Source organism: Spermophilus citellus, assembly GCF_964194105.1.
Source record: "Spermophilus citellus genome assembly, chromosome: 6".
Lineage (NCBI taxonomy): Eukaryota > Metazoa > Chordata > Mammalia > Rodentia > Sciuridae > Spermophilus > Spermophilus citellus.
Genome location: NC_138187.1, coordinates 82587376 through 82614349, shown reverse-complemented (window position 1 = coordinate 82614349; position 26974 = coordinate 82587376). Strand labels below are relative to the sequence as shown.

The 26974-nt window shown below is 38.4% G+C and overlaps 1 protein-coding gene across 1 annotated transcript in view; it reads right to left on the bottom strand.

Annotated features, from left to right (window-relative positions):
• Nucleotides 1-26974, bottom strand: part of GAD2 (glutamate decarboxylase 2) — a gene marked incomplete at both ends in the record, with an annotated part of 67850 nt that overhangs the window by 14968 nt on the left and 25908 nt on the right. The window contains 4 exons of the mRNA XM_081299766.1: nt 2625-2703; nt 8566-8630; nt 9810-9926; nt 11289-11343. Of these exons, the coding sequence (XP_081155892.1) occupies nt 2625-2703; nt 8566-8630; nt 9810-9926; nt 11289-11343 (316 nt within the window). The remainder of the gene's footprint in view (nt 1-2624; nt 2704-8565; nt 8631-9809; nt 9927-11288; nt 11344-26974) is intronic.

Below are 26974 nucleotides of genomic sequence, written 5' to 3'. Positions count from 1 at the left end.
ATGATTTTTGCCACCAAATTTGTGTCACCCGGTGTTATTAACCCATCCCCCTTCACAAATCCTTGGGAAAACAAAGCAAAATGAATCTCTTTCACTTGAGAGTCCCAAACTGTGAAAGTGCCTCTCCCCTTCTCAGCTCTTTACTTACGTTTGTTTTCTTTTTCTTCTCCCTAGGGTAAATCTTTGAGCCATTCCCCTTTGCATGTTCATCAATGGTTCCTCTATGTTGGAATTCTTGCTTGATGAGGTCCCATATAAGATTTGGCACAGAGCTAAGCAAAGCACTGCAAGCCCTGGTTTAACCAGAGGGCATGGGACCCTACCACATCTCTCTGCTGAAAGTTGACTTCTTTTATCTCATTCATAGTCATTTGAGGGCTGGGCATAGAGCTCAGTTGATAGAGTGCTTGCCTTGTATACACAAGGCCCTGGGTTCAATCCCCAGCATCACACACACACAGAAGCCATAGTTATTTGGATAATTTTATTTTTATTATTATTCCTGGTTGATCTTGAAGAGTATAACCTAAAGTCCTACATCTTTTATTTACACAAGTCCAACAATTTAGCTATGTGTGAGACAAGCCTGCTATGTTCAGTCAAAATAATCACCCATCCTTGGACCTAAGGGCAGAGCTTTGCAATGATTCCCATGAACAACTTCCCTTTCTTAACTGTGGCTTGCAGGACCAGTCTGTAAAACTCATCTTGTATTCTGATTCTGTCACTACACTTATCTCCTTTCTCTTCCAGCTTCTTCTCATCTGAAACTAAAATAAACTTCTGTGTTTTACTCAAACCATCAATGAATATTTTGAATGGAAGAGGGTTAGATGCCAAGCCACGAGTCTCTCCTGGAGAACAAATATTAAATTACCTATCAGCAGGTCTTTCCCATGCAGTCATCTAATCACTTCCGAATCTGCCTATTGGCTGACATTACACTTTGAATCTATGGTGATAGATCTAAGGGAGCCACTGTCAAACATCTGTCTGAAATCTAAGTAACAAAAACTTGTTTTTCAGGCTGAGGTTGTGGCGCAGTGGTAGAGTGCTTGCCTAGCATGCACGAGGCACTGGGTTAGATCCTCAGCACCACATAAAAAAATGTAAAATAAAGATATTGTGTCCACCTAAAACTTAAGGATAAATATTAAACAAACAAACAAACAAACTTGTTTTTCCCTTCAGGTAATACAGCTGGAGTATGCATGAGCTAGAATTGACGAGAATATATCACACTGGATGTTTACTTGATGAACAACCAGTTTGAAAGGTTTTTTTCAATGCATTCATCTTGTTTTGGAAGGGCAGTCTGTCTTCAATCCTGTGTCAAAATTTTAATTTATTTGATGCAGACAGAAGGCACATTGCTGAAATTTGCAGTTGCCAAGAGGAGGAATTAAGAACCATAGAAATAATATGCCTTGACCTAGCAATTCCACTCTGAAGAATCTACTTTAAGAAAATAATCAGGAATGTGATCAAAGATACATGTTTAAGGATTTTATCAAACCATTATGTCTCATGAAATAGGATATATTGAGGCCATGAAAAATCACATTATGGAATATCATGTTTATAATATGATATTAAGTATAAAAAGAAAAATGTATATATGATGTGGATGATAGCAATGCTACTTAATATATGCATTTATTATAAATACATATATAAACATATGATACATATATTCCTAGAACATTGTAGGAGAAAATATTTTAAGACAGTAAATAACTTTTATCTTCAAATGACAGAATTTTGGCCAACTCTAAATTCTATTTTCTGTCCTGCCCAAATTTTCTTAAATAATTATACATCGAGTTTATAATAGAAAAACAAAATATTTTAAAGCAAGTAAAGATAAATACTTAAAAGTCTCTTCAATGTGAGGTTGCCTTATTGATTCTAACAAAATAAAAACTCTTTATTTGATGGGTCTTATCAACAAAATAAGCATAGGAGTGAGCTGTGGTTTCTGCCTCCTTTCTCCCTCATACGAGGGAGACACAGAGGCGCAGTAAATATCTGCACAGTGACTTTAGACTTTATTCATAGAAGAATCTTTAATAAAAATGGTCTTTGCTTATTCTCTCCTTTGCTGATTAATACATATATACATATGCAGATGCCTTACATTCCCATTGTGGTATTAAATATTAAATCAAATAAGATAGAATTATTTGATATATAATACACTAATCCTATATCATGCATATTTTCCTTATGGTAAAAACTATAATTTTTCTTTTTTTCTTATGGTTAAAAAATGGCTTCTTCTCATATTCTAGAAGAAAACTGGAAATTTAATTTTCTAAGAGAGTAGCATGGAGGGTCTCTGGGTCAGGGACACCAAGTGTAGCTGAGGAAAGGAGGCTTATACTGAAAGCATGGAGATTAGTCTGAAGTTTCTATTCTGAAGGTTTAGGTCTCCTGAGCCTTTTTGGACCTCCTGACATCTGCTGCCCACCCTCCCGACAGCAGTTTGGAGGAGTGCTTTCTGGAGAGTGTGAGCCACTCAGGAAGGAAGACCTAAAGATCCTGATGGTTCCAAAGAAAGTCCTCTCTGCAAAGAACGCCAAACCCCACCCAAGGGCTGGGACACAGAATCAGGGAAGACCTACCTCTTCTCTAACCAGGAAGGCGGAGCACTGCAGAGGGACTCCCATCATCTTGTGTGGATTCCATGTCACAGAGTTGGCCCTAAGACAAACACATTAGGTAAGCAGGTGGCACCCGTGTCAGGCGCAGATTGCTGAGGCTCTGCACAGGGGCTGTGAGCTTCAGTGTGCTGGCACCACCTCTGCCACTCCAGGATGACACCACGGTCACAAAACTGAGATGCACTCCTAACTGTATGAGTGTTCTGTCCAAGGACATGGCAGGTGAGGGCATGGTTCTCCATGTGTCTCCTCTCCCAAGCCCCAGGCAAACCTGAGTTCTGCCTCCAAGGTGGTCTCAGCCTCAAAGAGACCAGGGTCACAGAGCTCAGGGTCCTGCCCTTGGTCACTGGTGATCAGTACCTTGTGTACCTCCACTGCTCCTGTGCTGTCACTGTGGCTGTGGCCTGCAGCTCAGAGGGGACACTCCTTCCACTGCACAATATACCTGTTTCCTGTACCTACTTTCTCCTTCTTATTGATCAGTGACCAGACTTCTCAAAGGTGTCCTTTTGTAGGACATTCTGCCTCATCCCCTGCATCCATGTCTTCTCTAACCTGTCTTTCCAGCCCCTGGGTGAGCCGTGCTGTGGCTCCCACAGCAGAGACTTTTAATCTTTCCTGAGATTAAATCACTGAGCGGTGCAGTGTTTCTCACACAATGGTGGTGCCCGGCTCAGGGGCTTATGCTGTTTGAAAAGCCTGAACCATAGTCCTGATTCAGATTTCTTTAATAAGAATTATTGTTATTTTAATCTGGTGTCTTAGCTGCCTCTTTCTTCTACCTGGTATCAGAATTATCTTCTAGCTGTTTATTGCTCTCTTTTCTTTTTCTTCTTCTTCTTTTATTATTATTATTATTATTACTATTACTATCATTATTATGATGATGATGATGATGCTGGGGATTGAACCCAAGGCCTTGCACATGCTAGGCAAACACTGTACCACCAAGCTACATCTCAAGTCTCTGAACTCTCTTAATCGTTGGTGGCTCCCTGTTGCCTTCAGCCCAAATTCCAAACTGTAAGGCATGGTTCATGATGCCCCCAGAGTGAGCTCTGATAATGTGTGTTCAGGCTTGTGTCCCTTCGCTTTATCTATTTTCATTACGCCAGATTATATTTTGTTCCCAGAAAATTATATTCCTGTGCTCCCAGGTCCTTTAATGTTATCTCCTTGTCCTAGAATGTTGTCTTCCTTGGCTTCACTGGGTTGGTTAACTCTTACTTGTTCTTTAAGTTCTCAGATTCTTGAAGTATTATCTCTGCAGCCCCATTCAACTTCCTTCAAGGAATTAAGGTTTCATTACTTCCTAGCTGTGTGACCTTGAACAAGTTACTTAATCTCTCTGTACCTAGATGGCTCCTCTGTAAGAGAAGAAATAGTAGTAAATAGTATGGGTAAGAGTTTTGTAGCTGTAAGCATTAAATATGGTTGGATCTTGCTATTGATTTCATCCCTGTCATTCATAAGCTTTGTGACAATGGGTACATGCATGCCATCATTCTATAACAATTTATAGCTATCTGTCTAATCCTGATGAACTTTGCATTATCAATAAAGATGCCTGCTAGGACAACAAAACCTCAGTTTCATTCCTGTGATAGTGAGTATTTATTTGCATGCATGGCCTATTTGTCTTTTTGGGACAGAAGCTTCCAAGGTGCACAACCACTTGTCTCTTAATTCTGTCTTGCCTTTCTCTCCAAGGCATAAAGATGTCTCATAAAGATGACAAAAAGCTGCACAGAATGATTCGATGACATGGCCTTAGTTTATTTGAGAAATGTTGGCAATTTACGTAAAACAGCCTCAAGTTCATTGCAAAATGCTCTGCGGTGGGATTTGGCTATGTGGCTTCTGTAGTTTTCCCTAAGTTCCATAAGAACTGAATCCTCCAGGGCTGTTTTAAGACAGACCCTTGTTCCTCTGTCTATACCTCAAATCAGCAGCTCCCAAATGAACCCAGTAGCTTCCTACAGCTCAGCCTTTCAGAGCTATTCTCTCTTCTCTAGATCCTGGTTCCTGGCACCACTTTCTTTCTTGGCTTTCAGCCCCCAAACTTCAGTACTGGTTTGGTTTCACTCTCCCCTCCTCTCCTGATGTCACCCTTTGTGGTTTCACTTTCCTTTCCTGGGCCATCCACTCACCCCTCTCCAGTTGCTACTGCAGCCAATGTCAGCTGCTCTCACCTCCCGCACCTGGATGGGCAGGTGCTGTCTCACAGATCTAGTGCCCAGCTTCCATCTGCTCCCTAATGCGCAGCTGTCTTTCCAAACACAAGTGAGGCATCCCTCCTCTGCTCAAAACCTGGCTATGGATCCTACAGCTCAGGGTTTCCATCTTTTTTGTCCCGACTGGAGGACAAAAACACATTACCTTGATTTCCAGCTGAGGGGTCTAGTTATGTGGACAGCACCCCCTGGACAGGACTCTGCACTTTCCATCAGTCTCCTCCTAACCACTGCCATGGATCTACCTCTTCCTTCAACTAAATTTGTCTTAAATTTCTCCAAGGACCCTATGAACTTTTAAACTTTTGGGTCTCTGCTCTTCAGCCTGAAGACATTTTTTCATTTCTACTTATCCCTCACGGCATATTTCCAAGCTCCAATGCTGATGCTTGATGGACATTCCCTATAAAAATGCTGCCTAGGTCTTTCCTTCTCCCTTGCTCTCCAGTCAGCTCACTTGCCTGTCTCTTGAGACTTTACTGCCACTGCCTTGAATTTTAATCCATTGTTAATTGTCAGTCTTTCCTACTGGATTTGAAGCTCCTTCAAGATAGGCTTCATCTCATACTCATCTTGGGTCTGCAACTGTTGAATGAATGTCTGGGCCCTCGGTTCTCAGCTGGGAATGAGGGCAGCTGGTCATGCAGCAGCTGCAGCCCTGGTTCCTTCTGCTGGGCCTTAAAGCCTTGAGAGTGGACTTGAGAATGGCAAAGGACTCTTACAGGCAAGGGGCTTCCCAGAGGAGGGGGACTAGAGGAATATTGGTGAACAATGTAGCAACACGCTCGGGAGAGGCAGGGCTTGTGGCATGCCCCCCAGATACACCAGTTCTAGCAATTTTGACAGAACTAGGAAGGATGAGAGCCATCTTATGAGGATTCGGTTGGTTCTGAAAGGGGTTACCAGGCAGGACTCCAGGGCTTTGCCATCTTGGAGGATGCCATTTGGGGATCTCCGTGACCACGAGAAAGAGCTGGATTTGGGTACAGAAATTAACCATAGATTTTCCCTTCACTTGTAGGATGAGTTCTTTAGCTTAGTTTGTGATGCTCGGGAAAGAGTAATTTCCTCAAGTGAGGCAATTCCTAAACTCAAGCCCCTGCACATGAGGCCCCAGTAGATTACACTGGTCCTGCAGCCTTAATTCACCAAAGAAGAGTGTGCCTCATGCTAAGAAGTCAGCAAGATGTACCCTTTCAGGTAAATGTAACTAAGGGAGTCCTGCTTGAAGCAGAACACTGACAATTCCCTTACTTTAGGCTCCGTATCTGTTTATTCCGTTAGTATATTTAATTATAACAAGTATCAGGAATTGTGGTAATAAGAACATAGAGGACTCTGTGTTCCATGATGAACATTCCAAGCTTTGCTTTCAAATAATAGTCTTCAGTACAAAAGTGTGTGGGTGTTTATTTTTCTGAGGCTTTGGATAGGTAATTTAGAGAGCCTTCAAGGGGAGGATGCCTCCATAGTTTCCAGATTTGCAGCCATGGGTGGCATTAGAGGTAAAATATAAGTGCTCACCTTTTGTTCTAGTCAGAAAGAAACTCACAGAAAAGAAAGTACTGTACATAGGCTGAAAGTACTTGGATTTAGTGTGTGTGTGTGTGTGTGTGTGTGTGTGTGTGTGTGTGTGTGTGTGTGTAAGGGTGATTTGAATCATGGTCTCTGATTGTGACACTGTGGTGACACCCTGTTCAAAGGAGTTTCCATGCTTGCCACGGAACTATCAGTCTTGACCCTGAGATCAAACATCAGCTGCTGGGGATAAAGAATTATGAGTGCAAAGTTGATAATTATAATTGGGCTGCCCAGAAGTTCATCTTCTGTCCTATATGCTTTAAATAAACTTCCACACACACACACAAAATCCTTTTGATGTTAAAATAATAATAATATAATAAATGTGCTGAGCTAGCTTGGGTCATTATATCTCTATCAGGGTGTAATGACTATTGGGCCCCAGATTTTTCTATGTGTACCTTTTCTCCATCCGCCATTGCCTTTCACTGGTTTCTGAATTAACAGCCACGCAGGTCGAGGTGTGTGTGTGTGTGTGTGTGTGTGTGTGTGTGTGTGTTTGTGTGTATGTATGTGTGTGTGTGTGTTGCTGGGGATTTAACCATGGCTTCAAGCATGCTAGGCAAATACTCTACCACTGAGTCACACCCATAGCTCTGAATTTAATTATTCTCAGCATTGGGCAGCACCTTTCAAGCTCTCTCTCTCTCTCTCTCTCTCTCTCTCTCTCTCTCTCTTCATTGTCTCTCCTTGTTTAGTTCATTGTACCTTTCTTAAGATATTAGACTTGGAAGAAGCCCAAAGGGCCAGGAGCAGAGCCCTAGAACTGATAGACTGTGGGAGGATGATGATCCCTGCCGATATTCCTCCTCATTTAATATGTCCTGCCATTCAAACATGGGCAGCTCTAGTGCCTTAACTCAGAAATGCCTAGGCCAGACTTTACTTTAATGAGCAGATCTGGGACAGTCACCCTGTGACATGGGGTTTGGTTGGTCTGTCCCAATCCTTCCCTAATCTTTTTTTCTACTAATTTAGCAGGGAATACATGTCCATCTCCACATTGAGTTCTCTGCACATGGTAGGTCTGCCTGACACACAACACACTCTGCACATTCCCTCTGGCCTGGGTGTCACACAGCATACTCCACACATTCTCTCTGGCCTGAGTGATTGTATGACCAATGCTGACAGATGCTCTAAAACTTCATCAGCCTTTCTCCTTGCCCTGGAACAGAAATTGTGCCAAGATGTCTGGGGGCAGAGCCAGTGTGAACCTTTTCCTGGGTAGCATCTGGCTACTTGGCAGGGCATGGTGGGCATTTGGCAGCCTCTAATGAATTCAGGCTTTCTCAGTGTCAGAGAGAGTGTCAGAGCTCACAACTGTGGTTGACCTGGCTGACTGGCCATGTCGTGATGGGAAAACTCTACTCCCTTTGCACATGGTCCAGAACCAGAGCCTGCGGCTGTAGCTTACATTCTGCATTCCCCCCCTTGGACCTGAATGTGCTTCATGCTAATCAGATATGACCTCCTTTGTGTTTTTCAGCTTTTCTCAATGTTCTACTGCTTAGTCTCTAAATAAAAGCTACTTTCCAGCATCAATCAGAACTATGCAAGAAAAGGGTTACTATGGGATGAAGCCATGACATGAGGTTATCTAGAGCATGCCTCACTTTAAGTTAACTGACTATATTTAATTCCAAATCTGGACTTTCAACATTGATAACTTCCAAGGTGCTTATTTGGTGTGAAAAATTTATTTACAGCCTTCTGGAAAGCAGTGCATGTTATCTGTTTAAGGAACTTGAAAGCTATAGAATCTCTTCCTTCCTAGAAAAATATGGACTACTTGAAGATTTTAAATGATACTGGTAGTTGGTTCAGAGATCTCGGGAATGGAGCCCAAGTAAGAATTTTTATGCCTGAGAACTGTTCTATTGAGGTCACTCAATATGGGATTTCATTTTATTTATTTTTGTAGCTTATACATAGTATTCCTGAGTGTGATTCACACAAGGTGAGGCACATGAGAATGGAGCAGAGGGGGCTCAGCTACATCCTAAAGATACTGAAAATGCGATGCATTTGCTTTTCACGTTTATCTTTCAATGCTTTATGTTGTTAACAAGAGAAAATGCACGTACCTCTCCACGCCACTCAGCTTCCACTTATGTTTCCGGGACATCAGTAATCCCCCACCCCAAGCTGCCTGAAAAGGATCAGACAAAGGAAAAGGTAGCCGTTTTTAATGACCTAGATATCTATAGTTTGGTATCTTACAGATGAAAAGTCTCATAGTATGAAAATGATCTGCTTGACCCCAGGCAAATGAAGGGAGCAGACCATTAAAGTTTGAGTTAGAGAAACATCCTAAGGTCTCAGATTTTTTCCTACACTTATGTGAGTATAAGAAGCCAAATTTTGGGGCACAATTCAGTTTACATGAGAAGGAGATAGATCCTTCCCCCACCCCTATCACTGAGAAACACTAAGGTCACCCATCACTACAGTTAAAGTAGAGAAGGTGAACTGGCAAGCCAAAATGATCCCAGACCCACAGCAGCATAAGGATCTTGCACCAGAATATATATATCAACTTACAACTTTCTTTATTGAGAGAGTTTACAATGAAAACAAAACAAGGAAACTAAACATTGTGATTAGTGATGGTTTGGCACTCTCTTTACCTCATCATGGATCATTTTAGCAAACAATTTGCAGATAACAGCTGATCTTCAAGCCAGCCTTTGTGTAAAAAGGATCTAAACTTAAATCCCTTCAATTCATCCTTCTAAAAATTGACTCTTTTTTTTTTATTTGAAAAAGGTGGTATGCTTCCATTATTTTTTTGTGTGTGATTAAATCTGGAATCAAAACATCTCAAATATAATTCAGCTTCTTTGAGAGACTGGAAATCTGATAGTCTGTATTTCCTACTAAGTTGTCAAACTTGCTTTCTGCCCCAAATATACAAATACTTAACTTGGGCCGAAGTCATTCTTTGAATTTCCTATATAAATGAATTTTTTTTTACTTTTTTATTCTTTTAAGGAAGGAAGAGCTGCATGCACCTGACTGAGCAGGCTATGTTCCTCCAAGGCATTATGGCTCAAAGAATTGAGAACCCTGATCAGTTTGAGCACTGACCATAGAAATAAGAATATCTTCATGTTGGGAAATTTAAAGCAGAATCACCTCAGGCTGCTTTGAGCAAATTCTGTATGGCATATCAGTTGTGTGTTAATTTGCCTGCGAAACTGTGAAAAGCTTAAATACCATATTCTGAAAATAAAGCTGCATAAGTTAAAAAAAAGAAATTATATTCCATGAGACCCAGATGAAAAATGTGCAAGGACATTTTACTGGCCAGTCCCTGAGGGATACTTACATCCACGTGCATCCAGATCTTATACTTTTTGCAAATGTCAGCAACTGCCAAGAGGGGATCAAATGCTCCATACACAGTGGTTCCAGCTGTGGCACTCACAAGGAAAGGAACATATCCCTGCACAAATGAGAGAGCCCCAAATAATGTAATTAGGGGTTCAAAGTTTCTTCTAAAAGCTGATTTAAAATCAATGGAACCCCATCCCCTCTCATACTCCTTTGTCCTTTTGAAACCCTCAGAAGGGTTATCACCCCCCTGAAGCTTGGTACAAATCAATGTCCACTCCACAGAATCCAGGTCATTCTGCTGGTCCTGACCATTGTCTTGTGAAAACAGACATTCTGTTCCTCAAAGAGGCTAAGTGGAACCCAAGGTTGTGAGTGGTGTCCACAAGCCATTTGTGTGCTCCAGGTGGACTTTCTGGCTCCCTTTACTCTCTTTGCTAATTTTCTAGTCTTCCATTTGCACCGCGGGGGGGCTTTGAACTTAATACATCTCCCAGCATGAGCAAGCAGAAGGAAGAGAAGGAACCCTGACTAGCCTGTTTGGAAAATGCTATTTGGAAAATGCTCCAATAATTTATGTGGAGCCTTTCAGAAGGGATGGTTCACATGGAGCTAAACAATAAGCCAGGGCTTTCATCCATCTAAGTATCCCTCAGTCTGTCTGGCCATTGATGGAAATAAGAGGCTGTGGCTGAAGGCATCCTATTGCCACAAATAGGATCAGTCTAGACACTCATCCTATGACTGTGTCCTGTTGATTTATAGAACATGATGTTACAGAATCGGTCTTTAGGTGGCAGCAAAGGTTTAATTTTATGGTTTATGTGACTGGAAGTATTCTGGCGCAAAAATCAGGTTGTAGGGAGAAAAGTATACGGAAAATAATTATTTCTGAGTTCTTAATAATAAAATGCACAAATATTGTACTGAATCAGGAACCATAGATTATATTGACTCAAAGTTAAACAGAGAATTCTAAAACCAAACTCTCTGACTTACAAACCAATCCAGGGAGGGGATGACTTTCCAGAGCTTTGTGGTGATTCTTCAGAACTTGTTAACTTCTAAAAAGACTTCTAAATGGCTGCCAGTAAAATGAGATATATGGAGCACCAATCATCTAGGCATGTGCTGAGGGTAGGAAAACGCATTCTGCTGCTTCCTACTTGTGAAGATGATCTTCCAAATGTGTGTCTGCTTAATGCCAACCCTCAGCACACAGTGAGACAAAAGCTTTGGGAACTCTGACAGTATTTCTGTGCAAATATTTTATTCAGGAACTTAAGCTTCTCTAAAGCAGAGCCTATACATAACTCAGAGACACAGGCTGGATGCAGAATTCCAGATTCTCATTAAAGCTGGGAGTTTGGGATTGGATCCCGTTTTAAAAATAAAAGATAAATGAGTTCTCCTCATTACAAATTTGGATCCTCGATTTGTTACGGGCTAGATAAAGATCTCTACAAAAACTTACTTTCTGTTTTGCTTCAAGGATTCTTCTTTCAAGATCAGATGGGATCATTTTCCCTCTGAAAGAAAAAAATATATATATATATATTATAGGTTTGTTTAGAATAATTTACTTTCATGACAATGATGTAAGCAGCCACATGAGGGTAAAATTGAGCCCTATATTGTTGATTACAATGCTCAGTTAAAACAATTCCTTGGCAGTTTCCAAGAAAACAAAACAAAACACATTTACTTCTCTTGAGTGACATCAGAGTACAATTTCTTAGCACATGTGGGAGACTCCTGACCATGCTGTGTTGTTCTTGGTAGAATGGTCAAGGGGTCCCTCTACTCTGCTTTCTAACTCATCCTCTTAATTCACTTAAAACAAGTCTGATTCAGAGAGAGCATTTGGCAATGAATGGAGAGTGTACAAAGAAAATTTTTATTCCAAAATGTCTAGTGAATGGATCTGCAATTCATATAAAGATAAAATGCCAAGAAGAATCGATTCTGAAACATTCATATGAAAATATTAAGTCCAAAAGCCCTCTAAGTAGATTCCCAGTGCTAAAAGCAAAAAATAGGCCAGCGACTCCTGGGCTCAAATTTCAATCAGTTAAGTAAAATGACATTGGAACAGGAACATCATTTCATTCCCCAAATGTTTCTTTTTTATGATAGAAACATAGATAGAGTTTGGCTGATTTTTATGATAATTGGAGATGATTTCTAGAAAGCTAGAAATGGCTGGGAGTGTGAACTTACTAAAATTTCTTAATTTTCTTTGCCAAATATCCCTGGAAAATAACAGCGAGTTATGAGAATTAAATAAGTTAACAAATGTGAAATGATTTAAAAGGACTTGGCATATGGTAAGCATTCAATAAATGTTAGTTTCAATTGTCCAGATTGTTTGTTCGTAGTGTGCCATTCCTACTTCAAGACTTCAAGTAGAAGAAAATAACAAACAAAAACCAGAGTAGTTACAAGGTGCTTCAAGCAGTGAAACAGTCACTAAGGTTACTAAGATTTTCATATCAGGATCATAAAGAATTTGGAAAAATAAGGTGTACTGGGCGACTTTATTACATCTTATGGTGTTGTCTTGCCTAAGCTTTAACATATTGAAATATGTTATTTTATTACAAATTACTTCTCCAATTTTTTTTCTTTTGGTATCAGGGATTGAACCCTGGGGTATTTCGCCATTGAAGCACATCCCCAGACCTTTTCTATATTTTATTTAGAGACAGGGCTCACTAAGTTGCTTAGGGCCTTGCTAAATTGTTGAGGCTGGCTTTGAACTCCTGGTCCTCCTGCTGCTGGGATTCCTGGTGTGAGCCACTGTTCCCAGCTACTTTTCTTCATTTTTAAAAATAATTTGGGCATTATACAGTGAGTATTGAGTAGGTATATTGTGTACCATTTTTATTTCAGACTAATAAAGGAGGTGTGACAAAATAATTAGAATATAAAGCAGGCAGTAAACCTCAAAGCATTGAGAATCATTGATTTAGGTGAAATTGTTTTCCAAAGCAAAGCAATTCACATGTAATTACCTGGGCAATGGTAATGGACGAGTTAGTAGTGATTAGTTTGTTGGGCTGGAATCAGACAAAGGGCATTACAGATACATTTGGTGCAAAGGGTATGGGCTCAGATTCAGAGCGGCCCACCTTTGGGGAATTCCCAGGAGACTTGGGAGAAGAGGGAGGGTGTCTTGCTCCCTATATTTTTGCTATCCTTCATAGCTGGGGGGGCAACCTGTGCAAAGCAGTGACATTCAACCTTTCCAAGACCAGGTGATGTTCTGGTCCTGCTATCAACATTGTGAACTCTGTTCACCTTTCAGAGGAAATTTGGGCATTATATCAATCCTTTAACAAACAGTTCTGAGCACATTAGTATTGTCATAGTAATTTCATAAGTAAACATGGAACTCGAGAGAAGAATTCTTAGAAATTGTTTTACAAATCTTGAAATTTACCTAGTTTGCCAGAAACTTGGAGAATTTTGAGTAGACAAGCTTGACGATCATTATTTTCTCATCAAATCCCATCAGATCATTTTGTTAACTGTAAGGCAGTGAAGTATCACTGAGAAGCCAGAGGTTAGAGAACACCTGAATTGGAAGAGGCTCCAGACATGATACTAGTCAAACCTCATTTTTTCCAAACAAGAAATGGGTTGAGAGGTACAGTGACTGTCAAAGTCAAGTCACCTACCCAAGACAAGTTGCTGATGGTTAAAGATGGGCTGGAACTAGACATAAAATGCCAAGCTTCCATAATAAACTTGAAGGGGCCTTCTGGAAAGATTGGATTCCTTCAGGATAAGATAGTATCTGATTTTGGTGAATGAGAGGTGTCATCTAAGCTTGTCTGGAAACAGTAATGAACACATAGTGTGTTTCATTTTCTATCAATGAGCTTTGGGCAGGGGGAGGGAGCTTGTTCAATAATCAACTGAGTGTTTGCCTCTGGCTTAGTGGAGAGAGGTGGGAGTGGACCTAGTCTTTCCTAGACATTCTGTCTTCCAAGCCCATTTGTGTCTTGTCCCTGAGAAACCTAGAGCCTGGCATAAGCAGAGGGTAGACAGACATTTGTCTCAGGTATAGAGAAGGAAAAGTTTAGCCCTAGGATATTAAAATGTTTATTATACCTTAATATCTGACCAGACAGTGAATATGGGGGGCCTCTGAAAATAATGCCTTTTCTTTCTTGATCTTAGGATTAACTGAACTACTTTGGAACACTAGTTCCTGCAACTTAGTATATACAACAATCAAATAAATACTTGTCTAAGGTGCAGATTCTGGACTCCATTCCTGGGATTTTAATTCAGCAGGTCAGTATAGGCTTGTGGAGTTACTTTGTTTATTGAACGCTTACTATGAGCTGACAATTTTTAGAATCTGGTGTATTAGGATAAACAGACCAGTTTCTACTCCGTGGGTCTTCTTACATGCTCAAAAGGGAGACAATAAACTGATAAATAGACGATATGCTTAGGAATCTGCATTTCTGACAAGCACTCAGGTGACTCTGATGCAAGTAGATCCATGTTTGCATGTTGAGAAATACTATTTAGAAATGGAAATTTTAGCCTGGGACATATTTAAATAATTGTGTAATATACTAGTTAAGTATTCTTCATATGACCCAGGGTTTGGAGCCATTATGGCTGCAGGGCAGCAAGCAGAAGGCACTCCAGATGTAGCATTGCACGTTCTCTGCCTGCCCGTATATTGTGGGGTGAGAGAACATTGGGTGACAACCAGCAGGCTCATGTAAGGATTAGAAGCTGTCTGTCCAGTCCTGGCTTTTCCTTTGGTGCATGGGAGGCATGGAAGACCGTGCTGTACCTACTATGTCTGGTCTGAAAGTATTTCTATAGCATAAATGCGTATCTTGAACATTTACACATCCAGCCTTTAAGCTCACAGGTAACAGTCACTGGTGCTTTCTAACACTGGCCTCAGTTAGTTGTTGTGCTTAGGAAGGGATTGCCACCAAAGTGATGCTGTTGCTTTGGATGTGACCAGAGGCCCATATTTGCATTGGGATTCTTGGTTACCAGTATCTTTTAAAAAGTCATTTGATGCTATTGGGCCAGATAACTTTAAAATGTTGTCTGGCAAAATCCCAGGCAGCATGCCTTGTAGAACTACCAGAGAGAAAGATCTTCTCTTTGTAGGAAGAAAAAGATTACACTGTGGACTGTGGGTTCAGACCCATGTCTGTGCTCCTGTGGCTCCAAAGGAAAGAAATGACTATCTTATCTACAGGTACATTACTGGAGTGTGTGTACTTCTAGGCAGGCTCCCATTGGCTGACCCTGCCCAAACCATTGAAATTCTACCAGACTTTCCTAAGTTAGTAGAGTTTGACTCGGTTCATAGCATATGTGTTCAAAGAAGAAAGGATGGCGAATGCTTCCTACCAGACACTGACCAAGTCTTAAATCACTACTAATAGTGGCTTCACCAACAGAGTTGGTGAATAACCAGTCTTAGAAGCTATGCCTTACTACGTGATCCCTGATTCTCCTGACAAACTTACAAGAAAGTTTTTTATTGTACTTACCTTGTCGATAGGGAGACAGATGTTCAGAAAGGCAGCTGAATGTGACTAAAAGCTTAGAAAATGGAGTTGAAATAACTGAATACCTGCCCCAGATTCAATGCCAACTAAATGTACTAGAAGAATTAGCTTCTTTCTTCATGAGGTTTGTATGAGGATTAAATGAGAGTAAGTATAAACACCATAAAACCCTGAGTATAACACTCTTGGAAATGATAAGCACTCAATACAGGTTAGATATTCTCAGTAGTAGTACAAGAATCATGTGGATGCCAGAATATCATAAAGCTAGTAGGAGGCAGATTTCAAATCTACAGCTGTCTGATATCAAAATTCAGGTTCCTAGCCCTACATAACAGTATTGACTTAACTTGAAACTTTTCAAGTTCAGCTCTAGAACTGCAGTGATTTATGAAAATTTCCCATTTGGTTTCCTGAAAGTTCCCTGAATTGAATAGTTCCTTGACCTTGACTCTTACTGCTATAGACACTGGCTAGTAAATAAGAAAGACATATAACTTCACTCCAAAACATAGTATTTTATCATCCTTTGATGATGTTCTTTCCAGTGCAGCACCCAAATGCCACAGGAATAAGAGAAAATCTACTGGCTTTTTGTTTTGTTTTTGAATTAGTCAATACTAAGCAAATCCAGGACCCTTACATGATTGCAATATGTAGATGGGAAGGGGAATTCAAGACCCAAGTGAATTTTTGAACTGATCAGACTGCCTGGTCACTAGAGAAATCGCACAGACTGACTTAGGGAAAGATTATTGACAATGAAGCGCAGAACAGTGGTGAAGTGATCAGAGTATTTCCCTGGGGAAAAGGGCTGCTTGTGTCTTTGCACGACTGTCACTAACATGGGCAGCCTGTCTTAGGAAAGGTCCCTAAGAGAAATGAACAAACAGAAATCAAAAGAGATCATTTAAGAAGTATTAGCATTACAAAAACCAACCTCTTTGTCAAGAATTTTATCATACTTCTAAAGTGTGGAATTTCTTCATCCCTTTGATATATACTTTGATTTGGGGGAAAAATGAACTATAATGATTAACTATATTTTTCCCTTTGAGATTTGTTTTCCAATACGGACAATGGGTTCAGTTCACACATGGTCAGATTATGGGAGTAGGATTTTTTTGTTGTTGTTATTTTATGTAAGTCTGTAAAATGTGTCCTTTCTGTTGACTTTATCCAAAAGCACTTATTAATACACACCACTGTCACTACACAAGGATCCAAGTATGAGCACCTAGGGACCCCAGCCACGATGTGGGAAGGAACCATGCACCTTTTCACATGAAACTTCCCATTTGCTGACACTGAGGGCTAGAATGAGATCTGGTAAGGAAGTCAGTAGTGAAGGATAGTGTCGGTGTGGGCAAGGAGTGCTGACCATCTCATACCTCTTCCCAAACTACCATCCCTCTTCCCTGAAAGTGTCTATAGACAGAAGGGTCATGACAAAAGTTTCAATTTGCCATGCAAGAAATCATTTTGGCTATTATATATAAATTTTGAGGTCAGGAGAAAATAAAAATGGCAATTACAGAACATTAAAAGGTAGTGACATGACAATACTACATATAAAAATATGGGAAGGATACTGAATCATTCTCAGAGAACAATGTACAGTCCTAAATATTTTTTTAAAAAATAAACAGAAAAAAATAATGAAATATTTAATTCAAGAAGCTTGAGAAACAATACCAAATAATGTAGACAGAAGTAAAAGCGGAAATACTGGGGAATGATATTGGCCAAATTGTATTGTTTTTTGTGTGCATGTAGGCATGTGTAACAATGAATCCTACCATTATATACAACTATAATGCACCAATACAAAGGTCATAGAAGAAAAAATGTAGGCAGAAAGAAAGAATAAATTTTTCAATGAATTAGAAAACTTAAAGTTGACTTAATTTAAAACTTAAAAACTGTGACATCGAGGAAAGATGGTGGAATGAATCTGACATAACTTTCCTATGAATATTTGAAGACACCACAGTAAATCTCACCATCATGCACATCCACAAAAAGGGGTCCTATTAGAATAAGATATATTCATGCTTGTACAATTATATCAAAATGGAATCTACTGTCATTATTAAACTAAAATGAACCAATAAAAAATAAATTAAAAATAAAAATAAAAGTGTGACATTGAAAAGACCAATAGATAAATAAATATCTGATTAGTCTAATAAAAAAGAAAGAAAATGCAGTATTTGAAATGAGAAAGGAGGTTATTGATAAATATATTTTCCCCACATTTTTATTGGTGCATTCTATTTGTACATAATGATGGGATGTGTTGTTACATATTTTACATTCACACAATATAACTATATAATTTGGCCAATATCACCACCCAGGACTTTCCTCCTCCTTCCCTGACTCCCACTTCTTAGTCCCTTTACTCTACTGATTTGCCTTTGATTGTCATGAGATAGACCCCCCCATCTTTTCCTTTTTCCTCTCTAGTTTTCACATATGAGAGCAAGCATATCACCCTTAACGTTCTGAGTTTCACTTATTTCGCTTAACACTATGGTCTCTAGTTCCATCCATTTTCCTGCAAATGACATAATTTTATTTTTCTTTGTGGTTGAACAAAATTCTATTATGTGTGTGTGTCTGTATGTATAGAGTGTATGTATGTGTGTGTGTGTATCACATTTTCTATATCTACTCATCCAATAAATATATTTGAATACTATAAAAGAACTATGTGTAACTATTTATGTTAACTTATTTTTTGAGGTTATACATATTTCCCCCAAGAAAATGTAAATAATAAGAATTGATGAAACAATATAGAAAATTTGAAAAAAAATTAATTTCCAAGAAATAACTAGAAAGAAAGTTCCCTGAAATCTACTCCACTCCTCAACAAAAATATCAGGCTCCTATGTTTTGCTGGAGAACTTTAATCAGTATACTATTAGCAAATAATGTGTTTTAAACTCATAGAGAAGACAAGGGGAAGCGAAGAATTCACTTTCTGAAACAAAAATGTGTTAAATATATCCCAGAAAAGCATAAAAGTGTATTTTACAAATACAGCTACAAAAGACCCTGAACTTAATATTAGAAAATATAATCCAGAAGGAAATTAAATATTAGCATAGGACAATGTGGAACTTGTTGCAAGAATGCAAATAAAACCTTTTTAGCACAAGTCATCCAACTGGTAGACCAAAGTGAGAAAATTATGACCAAAGTGAGAAAATTATAGTGTCTTTTCAATTGATGAATAAAAGGCATTTTAAGAAAGTCATCATCTATTTCAGAAGAGGAGAAAGGGAGGAGAGAAGAACAGGAGAGAGAAAACGTGAAAATAGAAAAAGAAGAAACAATTTTTGGTGAATAAAGCAAAAAAGGGCACTTCTTTGACACAGTGAGGAACATCCATTTCAAATCCAAAATTAATATCATATCTAGGAGCTGGGGTTATGGCTCAGCAGTAGAGCGCTTGCCAAGCATGTGGGAGGCCCTGGGTTTGATCCTCAACACCACATAAAAACAAATAAATAAAATAAAGGTCTTGTGTTCAACTACAACGAAAAGAAATATTTTTTTTAAAACATCATATTTAATGAAAAATCCTAGATCCATTTCCATTAAATTTAGGAATAAGAATGTTCTTCTTAAAGGAATAAAAAATTCAAACATTAACTAGTAAGGAAATTAAATCAGCAGCCAAAAATCTTCCATTAAAAAAAACAAAAAACCAGGATCTAATTGCTTCTCTGGTGAGCTTTATCAAACACACAAACACTTAAAGAAGGACTAATAACAATGCTTCCCAAATTCTTTCATATAATTGAAGAGGAAGGAAAACTTTCAAACTTATTCCACAAGACCAGAATTATTCTGATAACAAAGCCAGAAAAAGGGCATTACAAGAAAAGAAAATTATAGGCTGATATCTTTGAAGGATACCAAAGTTAAAATCTTCAAAGATTACCAGCAAGATTAAGTCAACAGCACTTTTAGAAGGATCATAAACACTAACCACCTGGGATTTATCCTTGGGATATAAAGATAAATCAACACATTTGAATCAGTAAATGTGATACACTATATTAACAACATAGAAGATAAAAACTATATGATCAGCTGGGTGCCATGATGCATGCCTATAATCAAGCTACCTGGGAGACTCAGGCAGGAGGATTGATGGTTCAAGGCCAGCCTTGGCAATTTAGCAGAACCCTGTCTTGAAATAATAATTTCAAAAGGGTTGAGGATGTAACTCAGTGACAGAGTGTCCCTGGGTTTAATCCCTAGTATTGAAAAAAGAAAAGGAAAAAAACCCATATGATCATTTCAAGAGATGTAGAAAAGCGCTTGACAAGATTCAATAGCCCCTCATGATAAACTCTCAACAAATTAGGCATGGAGGGAATCTACCTCAGTGCAATCAGGCCATATATGACAAGCTCTCAAACACATCACATTCAATGGTGAAACACTGAAAGCTATTCCTCTAAGGTGAGGAGCAAGTCAAGGATGCCATCTCTTGGCACATTTACCAGGCACGTTATAGGAAGTCTTAGCCAGATAGATTAGACAAGAAAAATAAACAAAAGATATCCAAAACAGACTGGAAAAAGTTATCTCTGTTTTCAGAAGCTGTGATGTGATATATAGAAAATCCTACAGACTCCACCAAAAAGTCATTTTGAACTAATAAACAAACTATATAAAGTTGCAAGATACAAAAATCAGCACATAAAAATCAGCTGCATAACTATATTCTAAGGTGAACTGTCCAAAAAATTAAGAAAACAATTTCATTTATAAGAGCATTGAAGATAATTAAATACTTAGGAGAAAATTTAACAAAGGAAGTAAAAGATATGTGCAATGAAAGCTATAAAACATTGGCAAAAGAAATTGAAGAAACTGAAGAAGGAAAAAAATTAACACAAATAATGGAAAGATATCCTGGGTTTATGAATTGGAAAAATCAATATTGTCAAAATTTCCATACTCCTCAAAGCATTCTATGGATTCAATGAAGTCCCTATTAAAATTCCAATGTTTTTTTCCCCACAGAAATAGAGAAATGATTCAAAAAATTATGTGGAAACACAAAAATTGAGAATAGCTATAGAAATTCAGAGCAAGAAGAACAAAACTAGATATATCACATTCCCTGATTTCAAATTAAATTTCAAAGCTATAGTAATAAAAAAATATGAGACTGTTGTAAAAACACACAAACCAACAGAACAAAATAGAAAGTCCAGAGATAAATCCATGCATAAGTGGTCAACTAATTGCCTCTGAAGGTTGTAACAATGCACAATGGGGTAAGGACAGTCTCTTAAATAAATAATGCCTGGAAAACTGGGTATCTGCAGCAAAACAATGAAATTGGGTCCTTATTTTGCCCTACACACAAAAATTAACTTCACATGGATTGAAGACACATAAATATAAGACCTAAAACTATATAACTCCTAGAAGGAAACAGGGGCATTGGTCTTGGCAATGATTTTTTTTTTTAATGTGACACTAAAACTACAGACAATAAAACGCAAAAACCAAATGAGACTATGTCGAACTAAAAATTCCTGCACAGCAAAGGAAACAGTTAAGAAAAGGAAAAAAGCAATCTATGGAACAGGAAAATATATTTGCAAACAAATGTTAGATAAGAGGTCAATACCCAAAATATAAAAAGAATTCAAGCAACTATATAGCAAAGACCTCCCCCGCCAAGTAATTTGATTGAAAAATTGATCTTTCAATTTTAATTGATTGAAAAATGGGCAAAGAATCTGAATTGACATTTTTCAAAGAAGACATGGACATGGCCATCAGGTAAGTATATGAAAAGGTGTTCAATATCACTTAATCATTAGGGAAATGCAAATTAAAACCATAATAAGATACAGCTTCACAGTGTTAGGATGGTTATTATCAAAATTAAAAACTTCTGTGCACCAAAAGACACTGTCAACAGGATAAGAAGGTAACCCACAAACTGGGAGAAAATATTTACAAAAAAATCATATATCTGATAAACAATTAATACCCAGAATATTCACAGATAACTCCTAAAACTAACAACAAGAATAACAAAACAGCCCAATTCAAAAATAAGCAAAGGACTTAAATACACGTATTTTCCAATGAAGTTGAACAGATGGTGAATATGCACGTGAAAAGATGCCCATCATCACTAGTTGTTAGGTCAATAGGATCTCACCTATTAGAATGGCTACTTACAAACAAAAAGCATTGGTGAGGATGTGCAGAAACTGGCCTTCTGTGCTCTGCTGGTGGGAATGTAAAATATAGAAGAAAATATAGGAGGAGAAAACTTTCATGACATTGGATTTGCCAATGATTTCTTGATTATGATACCAAGGCAAGACAAGAAAGAAAAGAAAAGCCAAATTGGACTTCAGAAAAATTAAAAACTTCTGTGCACCAAAAGACACTTTCAACAGGATAAGTACAGCATTTGTGAAAAGCAATATGGGGATTCCTTAAAAAGTTAAAAATAGAATTATCATAAGACCCAACAATTCCCCTGCTAGGCAACACCCAAAATAAGTGAAGTTGAGTCTTGAAGAGGTAATTGTACACCCATGTTCTTAGCAGCATTCTTCACAACAGCCAAAATGTTCATGGATGGATGGATGAATCAACAAATGTGGTATGAACATATACAAGGGAATATTCTTCAGTTTTAAAAAGGAAGAAATTCTGACATATTACAGTATGATAAACTATTATGCTAAGTGTAACACACCAGTCACAAAAAGCCAAATATTTTGATTATATGAGTGAGATACTAGAGTAGCCAAATCCATCAAGACAGAAAGCATAATGGCGGTTGCCAGGGGCTGGGAAGAGGGAGTGATGGGAGTTATTATTTAATGGGCAGAGAGTTTCAGTTTTGCAAGATTAAAAGATTAAAGAGTGATTAAACCGTCATGGTGATGGTTGTACAACTATGTGAGAGTACTTAGCACCCCTGAAATGTGCACTTATAGATAGTTAAAATGGTAAATTCTTTGCTATGTGTATTTTGCCACAATTTTTAAAATTGTAAAGAGGGGAGGCATGTTTAGCTGGCAAATGCTAGTTCTCTTCTGAGTCTCAGTCCTCCCAGTGAACAAGCATTATGATCTTGGACATGGCACCTGTGAGGTGTTGAGTCAAATGGAGAAAGGAAAACTTGCCATACTGCTTATATTTGTTGCGTATATGGAAACCCTTCATAAACTATGTTAGCACCAGATAAATAAATGTAAGGGAATAACTCTGTTGTGTCTCCAATGAAATGCATTACTTCATTTGTATAAAGTGCCTTGGACTGTGCCTTGCATATGAAAAACACTATGAGTACCAGCTATTGTTATTTTAAATCTGTTCTCACAGAGGTTTAATGAAGCACACACACCACTAGTGCCCAAGTTCTCTGCATCTAAACTCTTAGGAAATCTGACACTCAGAGAGCTCCCTGCCACACTGTTTGATAATAATTGATTTGGTGTCTCTTCAAAGCCTATTCTATTGCAGGGCTCTCCACAGCTCCCCAGGGACCTGAAAGAGTGAATGAGCATCCTTAACTACCTTCAGGCACGGGCCACTGTAGACTATTTATATTTTGAATAGTCTAAATCAATTATATGATAAAATGTGATAATTATCAAATACAGAGAAATGTAATCGAATTGTGATTTATAAAGCTAGTGATTTTCTTTTAAAAAAGACTAAAATGTACACAAAACACAAGTAGTTAATTTGTGGTGTAAAAGCATTCATTAAAACAACAGAATTTTTATAGTAGGAGATAGGATAGCCAATGACTCTTCTAGTCCTATGCCAACCAGATAGCATATGTTTTTGTCAGATTTGTTTTCTGTAAGGTTCCAGCAAATTATTAGCACATCAGAGAATGTAAAGGGAATCCTGAAGGGAGGAGAAAGAGATGGAGAAATGGAAGAGAGAGCAGAGAGCAAGAGAGAGTGTAAGAGAGTATGAATTCTAAAAGTACCCACGAGTCCCCTGTGAGTCCACATTGATAATAAATGAGAAAGAACAAGCCCACATACATGAAAAAAGGGATAGGCCTTCCCCACAGTGGAATGCAGGAACTAATAAATAGGAAGAAATGATGGAGTTAGAAAATCACTATTTTGCAATCATCATAACTATAATTCAGACAAGAATCATGAATAGATGCTAAACTATGGGTGAATGTTTCAGGAGAACAGGATATTTACAGTCCCAAGGACTCTGCTACAAGACACTTCTTAGCTGTAGAGGAAATAATAGACATTTTATAGTGGGGAAACCTGGCAGGCAGCATCTTAACCAAACAGTCAAAGCGAAGGTTACTGATAAAGGGACAAATCTCCCGAGGAGATGCACAGGAAGGAGAAAGACAGGCATCAGCTCTCTGAAAGTCCTGCCCAGGTGCATCATGGGAGTCTAGCCATGAGGAAGTATCAGCCAATCCAAACTAACCACAACATAAATGGTCTACGCTCTCCAAAAATATCAATGTCAAAGGAAGGTGAGGAAATGCTCCAGACTAAAGGAAACTAAGGAGACAACTGAAGGACATGTGTGGAAAAAAATAACAACAACAACAAAAATGCTCTGAAGAATGTTATTGGAACAATTGATGAAATTTGAATAAGGTATGTAGATTTAATGTTAGCAGTGTTGGTGTCAAATTTCCTGATTCTGCTAATTGCCTGTGATTGTGTAAGTGAACATCCTTGTTCTAGTAAATACATATTAACGTGTTAAGGGGTAATGGGACATGATGCCTGCAAGGAATTCTCAGATGGTTCAGAAAAATATAGGTATGTATATATGTATAATGTAATTATAATGTAATATTTATTATATTCAATATGGAATATTGAATCACAGACACATGGCAAAGAAGAGAGGGAAAAAGTAAATGTGTCTGAATGTTTAAAGTTGGTGAATCTGGGGTATAGGGAATATAGGAATTCTTGTTACTATTGCAATTTTTATGTTTGAAATTATTTGAAAAATTCAAAATAAAAAAAAAAGGTCAGATGAGTTAACATCTAAGAACCTTTCCAACTCTAAGGGGGATCTGGTTAGAAATCTGTTAGCGAATGTTTTTGCAGTCTAAGGCAGGGCCTGTCCTCCTCATACTGTTTCCCTTCCAGTTTTATAATGTGAGATAATTTCAGAATAAGCTCCTTAGATGAAGATCCTACACAATTTTAGCCAAAAAATAAGGAATTCGGGGTTGGGGTTATGGCTCAGCAGTAGAGCTCTCACATCACACGTGCGAGGCCCTGGGTTTGATCCTCAGCACCACATATAAATAAATAAAATAAAGTTATTGTGTCCAACTACAACTACAAAAAATAAATATTAAAAAATTGTGAAAGTTAAAAAAAAAGAATAAGGAACTCCACTGTGCTATAGAACACTACATCTAATTTCTAATTTCTCCCATTCAATTATTATCTATTCCTCCATAAACACATACAAATACACATCAATATTTTTTAAAAGGATAAATTACTCAATAAGATACCTGTCTACTTCACCCCCATTTTTCACATAATTTATATTTCCTCTCTAGCATGTCCTTCACCTTACAGTGACAAAGACCTTAACCTTCCGCTTAAGACAAGAAAACCATTGATACACTATATACACGTATCAAAATATAACACCATACCCCATAAATCTATATAATTAAAATATGAAAATTGTAAAAATAAATCATTATTGATATTATGGTCTACTATTCACCAATTTATCAGCTGAATTGTCTTTTTATTGTTACATATCATTTCTAAATCATATTTACAACATCTTTAAGAAAAAAAAAGATTGAGTTTCTTTAATGTTTGTATTTTCCATGGGGCCTATCACTGTACATATAGTAAATGTTCAATAAATACTTACCTATTTATTAAATGAAAACAAATAAACAAGACCACAATAAAACCCAAAACCCTTTTGGATTGAACATTCCTTTTTACTACCTGTGCTATCCATGAAAATGGACAACCAAGAATCAGCAAAACCTAGATTGAATGCTCCCCTCCAGCTTCTGCCCTATCCTCCCCTTCACAGCTCAATTTCCAGGGAACCTATCCTGTGTTTTCTCCCTCTTTCCTCATCTACCTCTCACCCATCAACCCACTGCAAACTGCCTTCATCCTTCTGTTGAAATGACTCTTGCCCACTTCACCAGACTCCTCCTTATAAGGAAAGGCAGTGGACAGTTGGTGGCTCTCATTTCACCTAGTGGTAACATCTGAAAATTCACCACAGAAATATTCTCATTTCCTAAAGAAATATTCTCATAACCCTTGTGGACCTGGTTCCTGAATCTTCTCTGACAACTCTGGCTGTTTCTTCTTACTCTACCTGTCCCTGAAACATGGAGTTCTTCCATTTATCTCCTGAGCACTAGGCTCATATTTCCAAGTGCCTATTTCCCCCTCTTGCTTGAATATCTAATAAGCTCTTCAAACTCAATATCTTGCACATCTGAATATGCCACGCAGGCCAGGGTGACTTAGAGAACAGCCCTGCATGGACTTAGCTGCCAAGCCAGAAGCCTGGCATTCACCCTTGACTCCTCGCTCAACCTGTGCACCACTCAGTCAACACTTCCCGCTACCCAGCACCCCATCTCCTCTGTTCTACGCCCAGTCAGCCCACCATCCACCACCTTCCATTCTTATCTCTACAACAGCCACCGACTGGCAGTCTCTAACCCACATGCCACTCTGCATTTAAAAATGCTCTAACAAGAAACTTCAATGTTGCCCTCCTGCTGAAAACCCTTAAGAGATGTCCCATGTCTTCTAACCAAAAGTTAAACAGCTCGCTATGGCTCAGAAGGCCTTTCATGACAAGGACATCCTGACCACACCTTTCCAGCACTTGTTCCTGTTCTTTGAACAAGCCAAATATGCTTGCTTCCCCCCAACCCCCATTCCACCACTCCACCCCTTCTCTCGGTTTACAATGTGCTGTGACTCTTCCTGGAACATTCTTTCCTTTCCTCTTCATCTGGCTAACTCTCATGATCCTCTAGATGTAGAATTAATGAATATCAGTAACTTCTCCTTCCATAATGATTATTTTCCTCAAGTGTTATTGCTTGTTTCACAGTAGACTAAGTTTCATTGTGTCTGTGACTATGTCCATCTTGTCTGTCTGGGCTCCATCCAAGGACACTGCCTAGAGCCAAAGGAACCCTGCTGCTATCATACAGGAATTTCATATTCTTTCAAATTATCATCCATATGATAGATAGTTCCTTTCTTCTTCTCTGAGTGAATCTTTGGGAAACATCTTTTTCCTCAGTGGTCTAATCCAGTTCTCAAAATATCACTCAGTTTTCTTTCCTCTAAACATTAATTCACTCTTCTTCTCTATCAGTACATCATTGATTTGGATTCTACTAATTAAAATTTTACAAGTATTGGACCCAATGACATTAGAGTAAAAATTTATTAATCCTGTCACTGTGAATATTCAATATTTTTGCTAACAGGGAAAGAAAACTCCTAGATCAGGATTTATGAAATCCAGGATTTACTTTACACATTTCCCCCTTTTAAATTTAATAGGT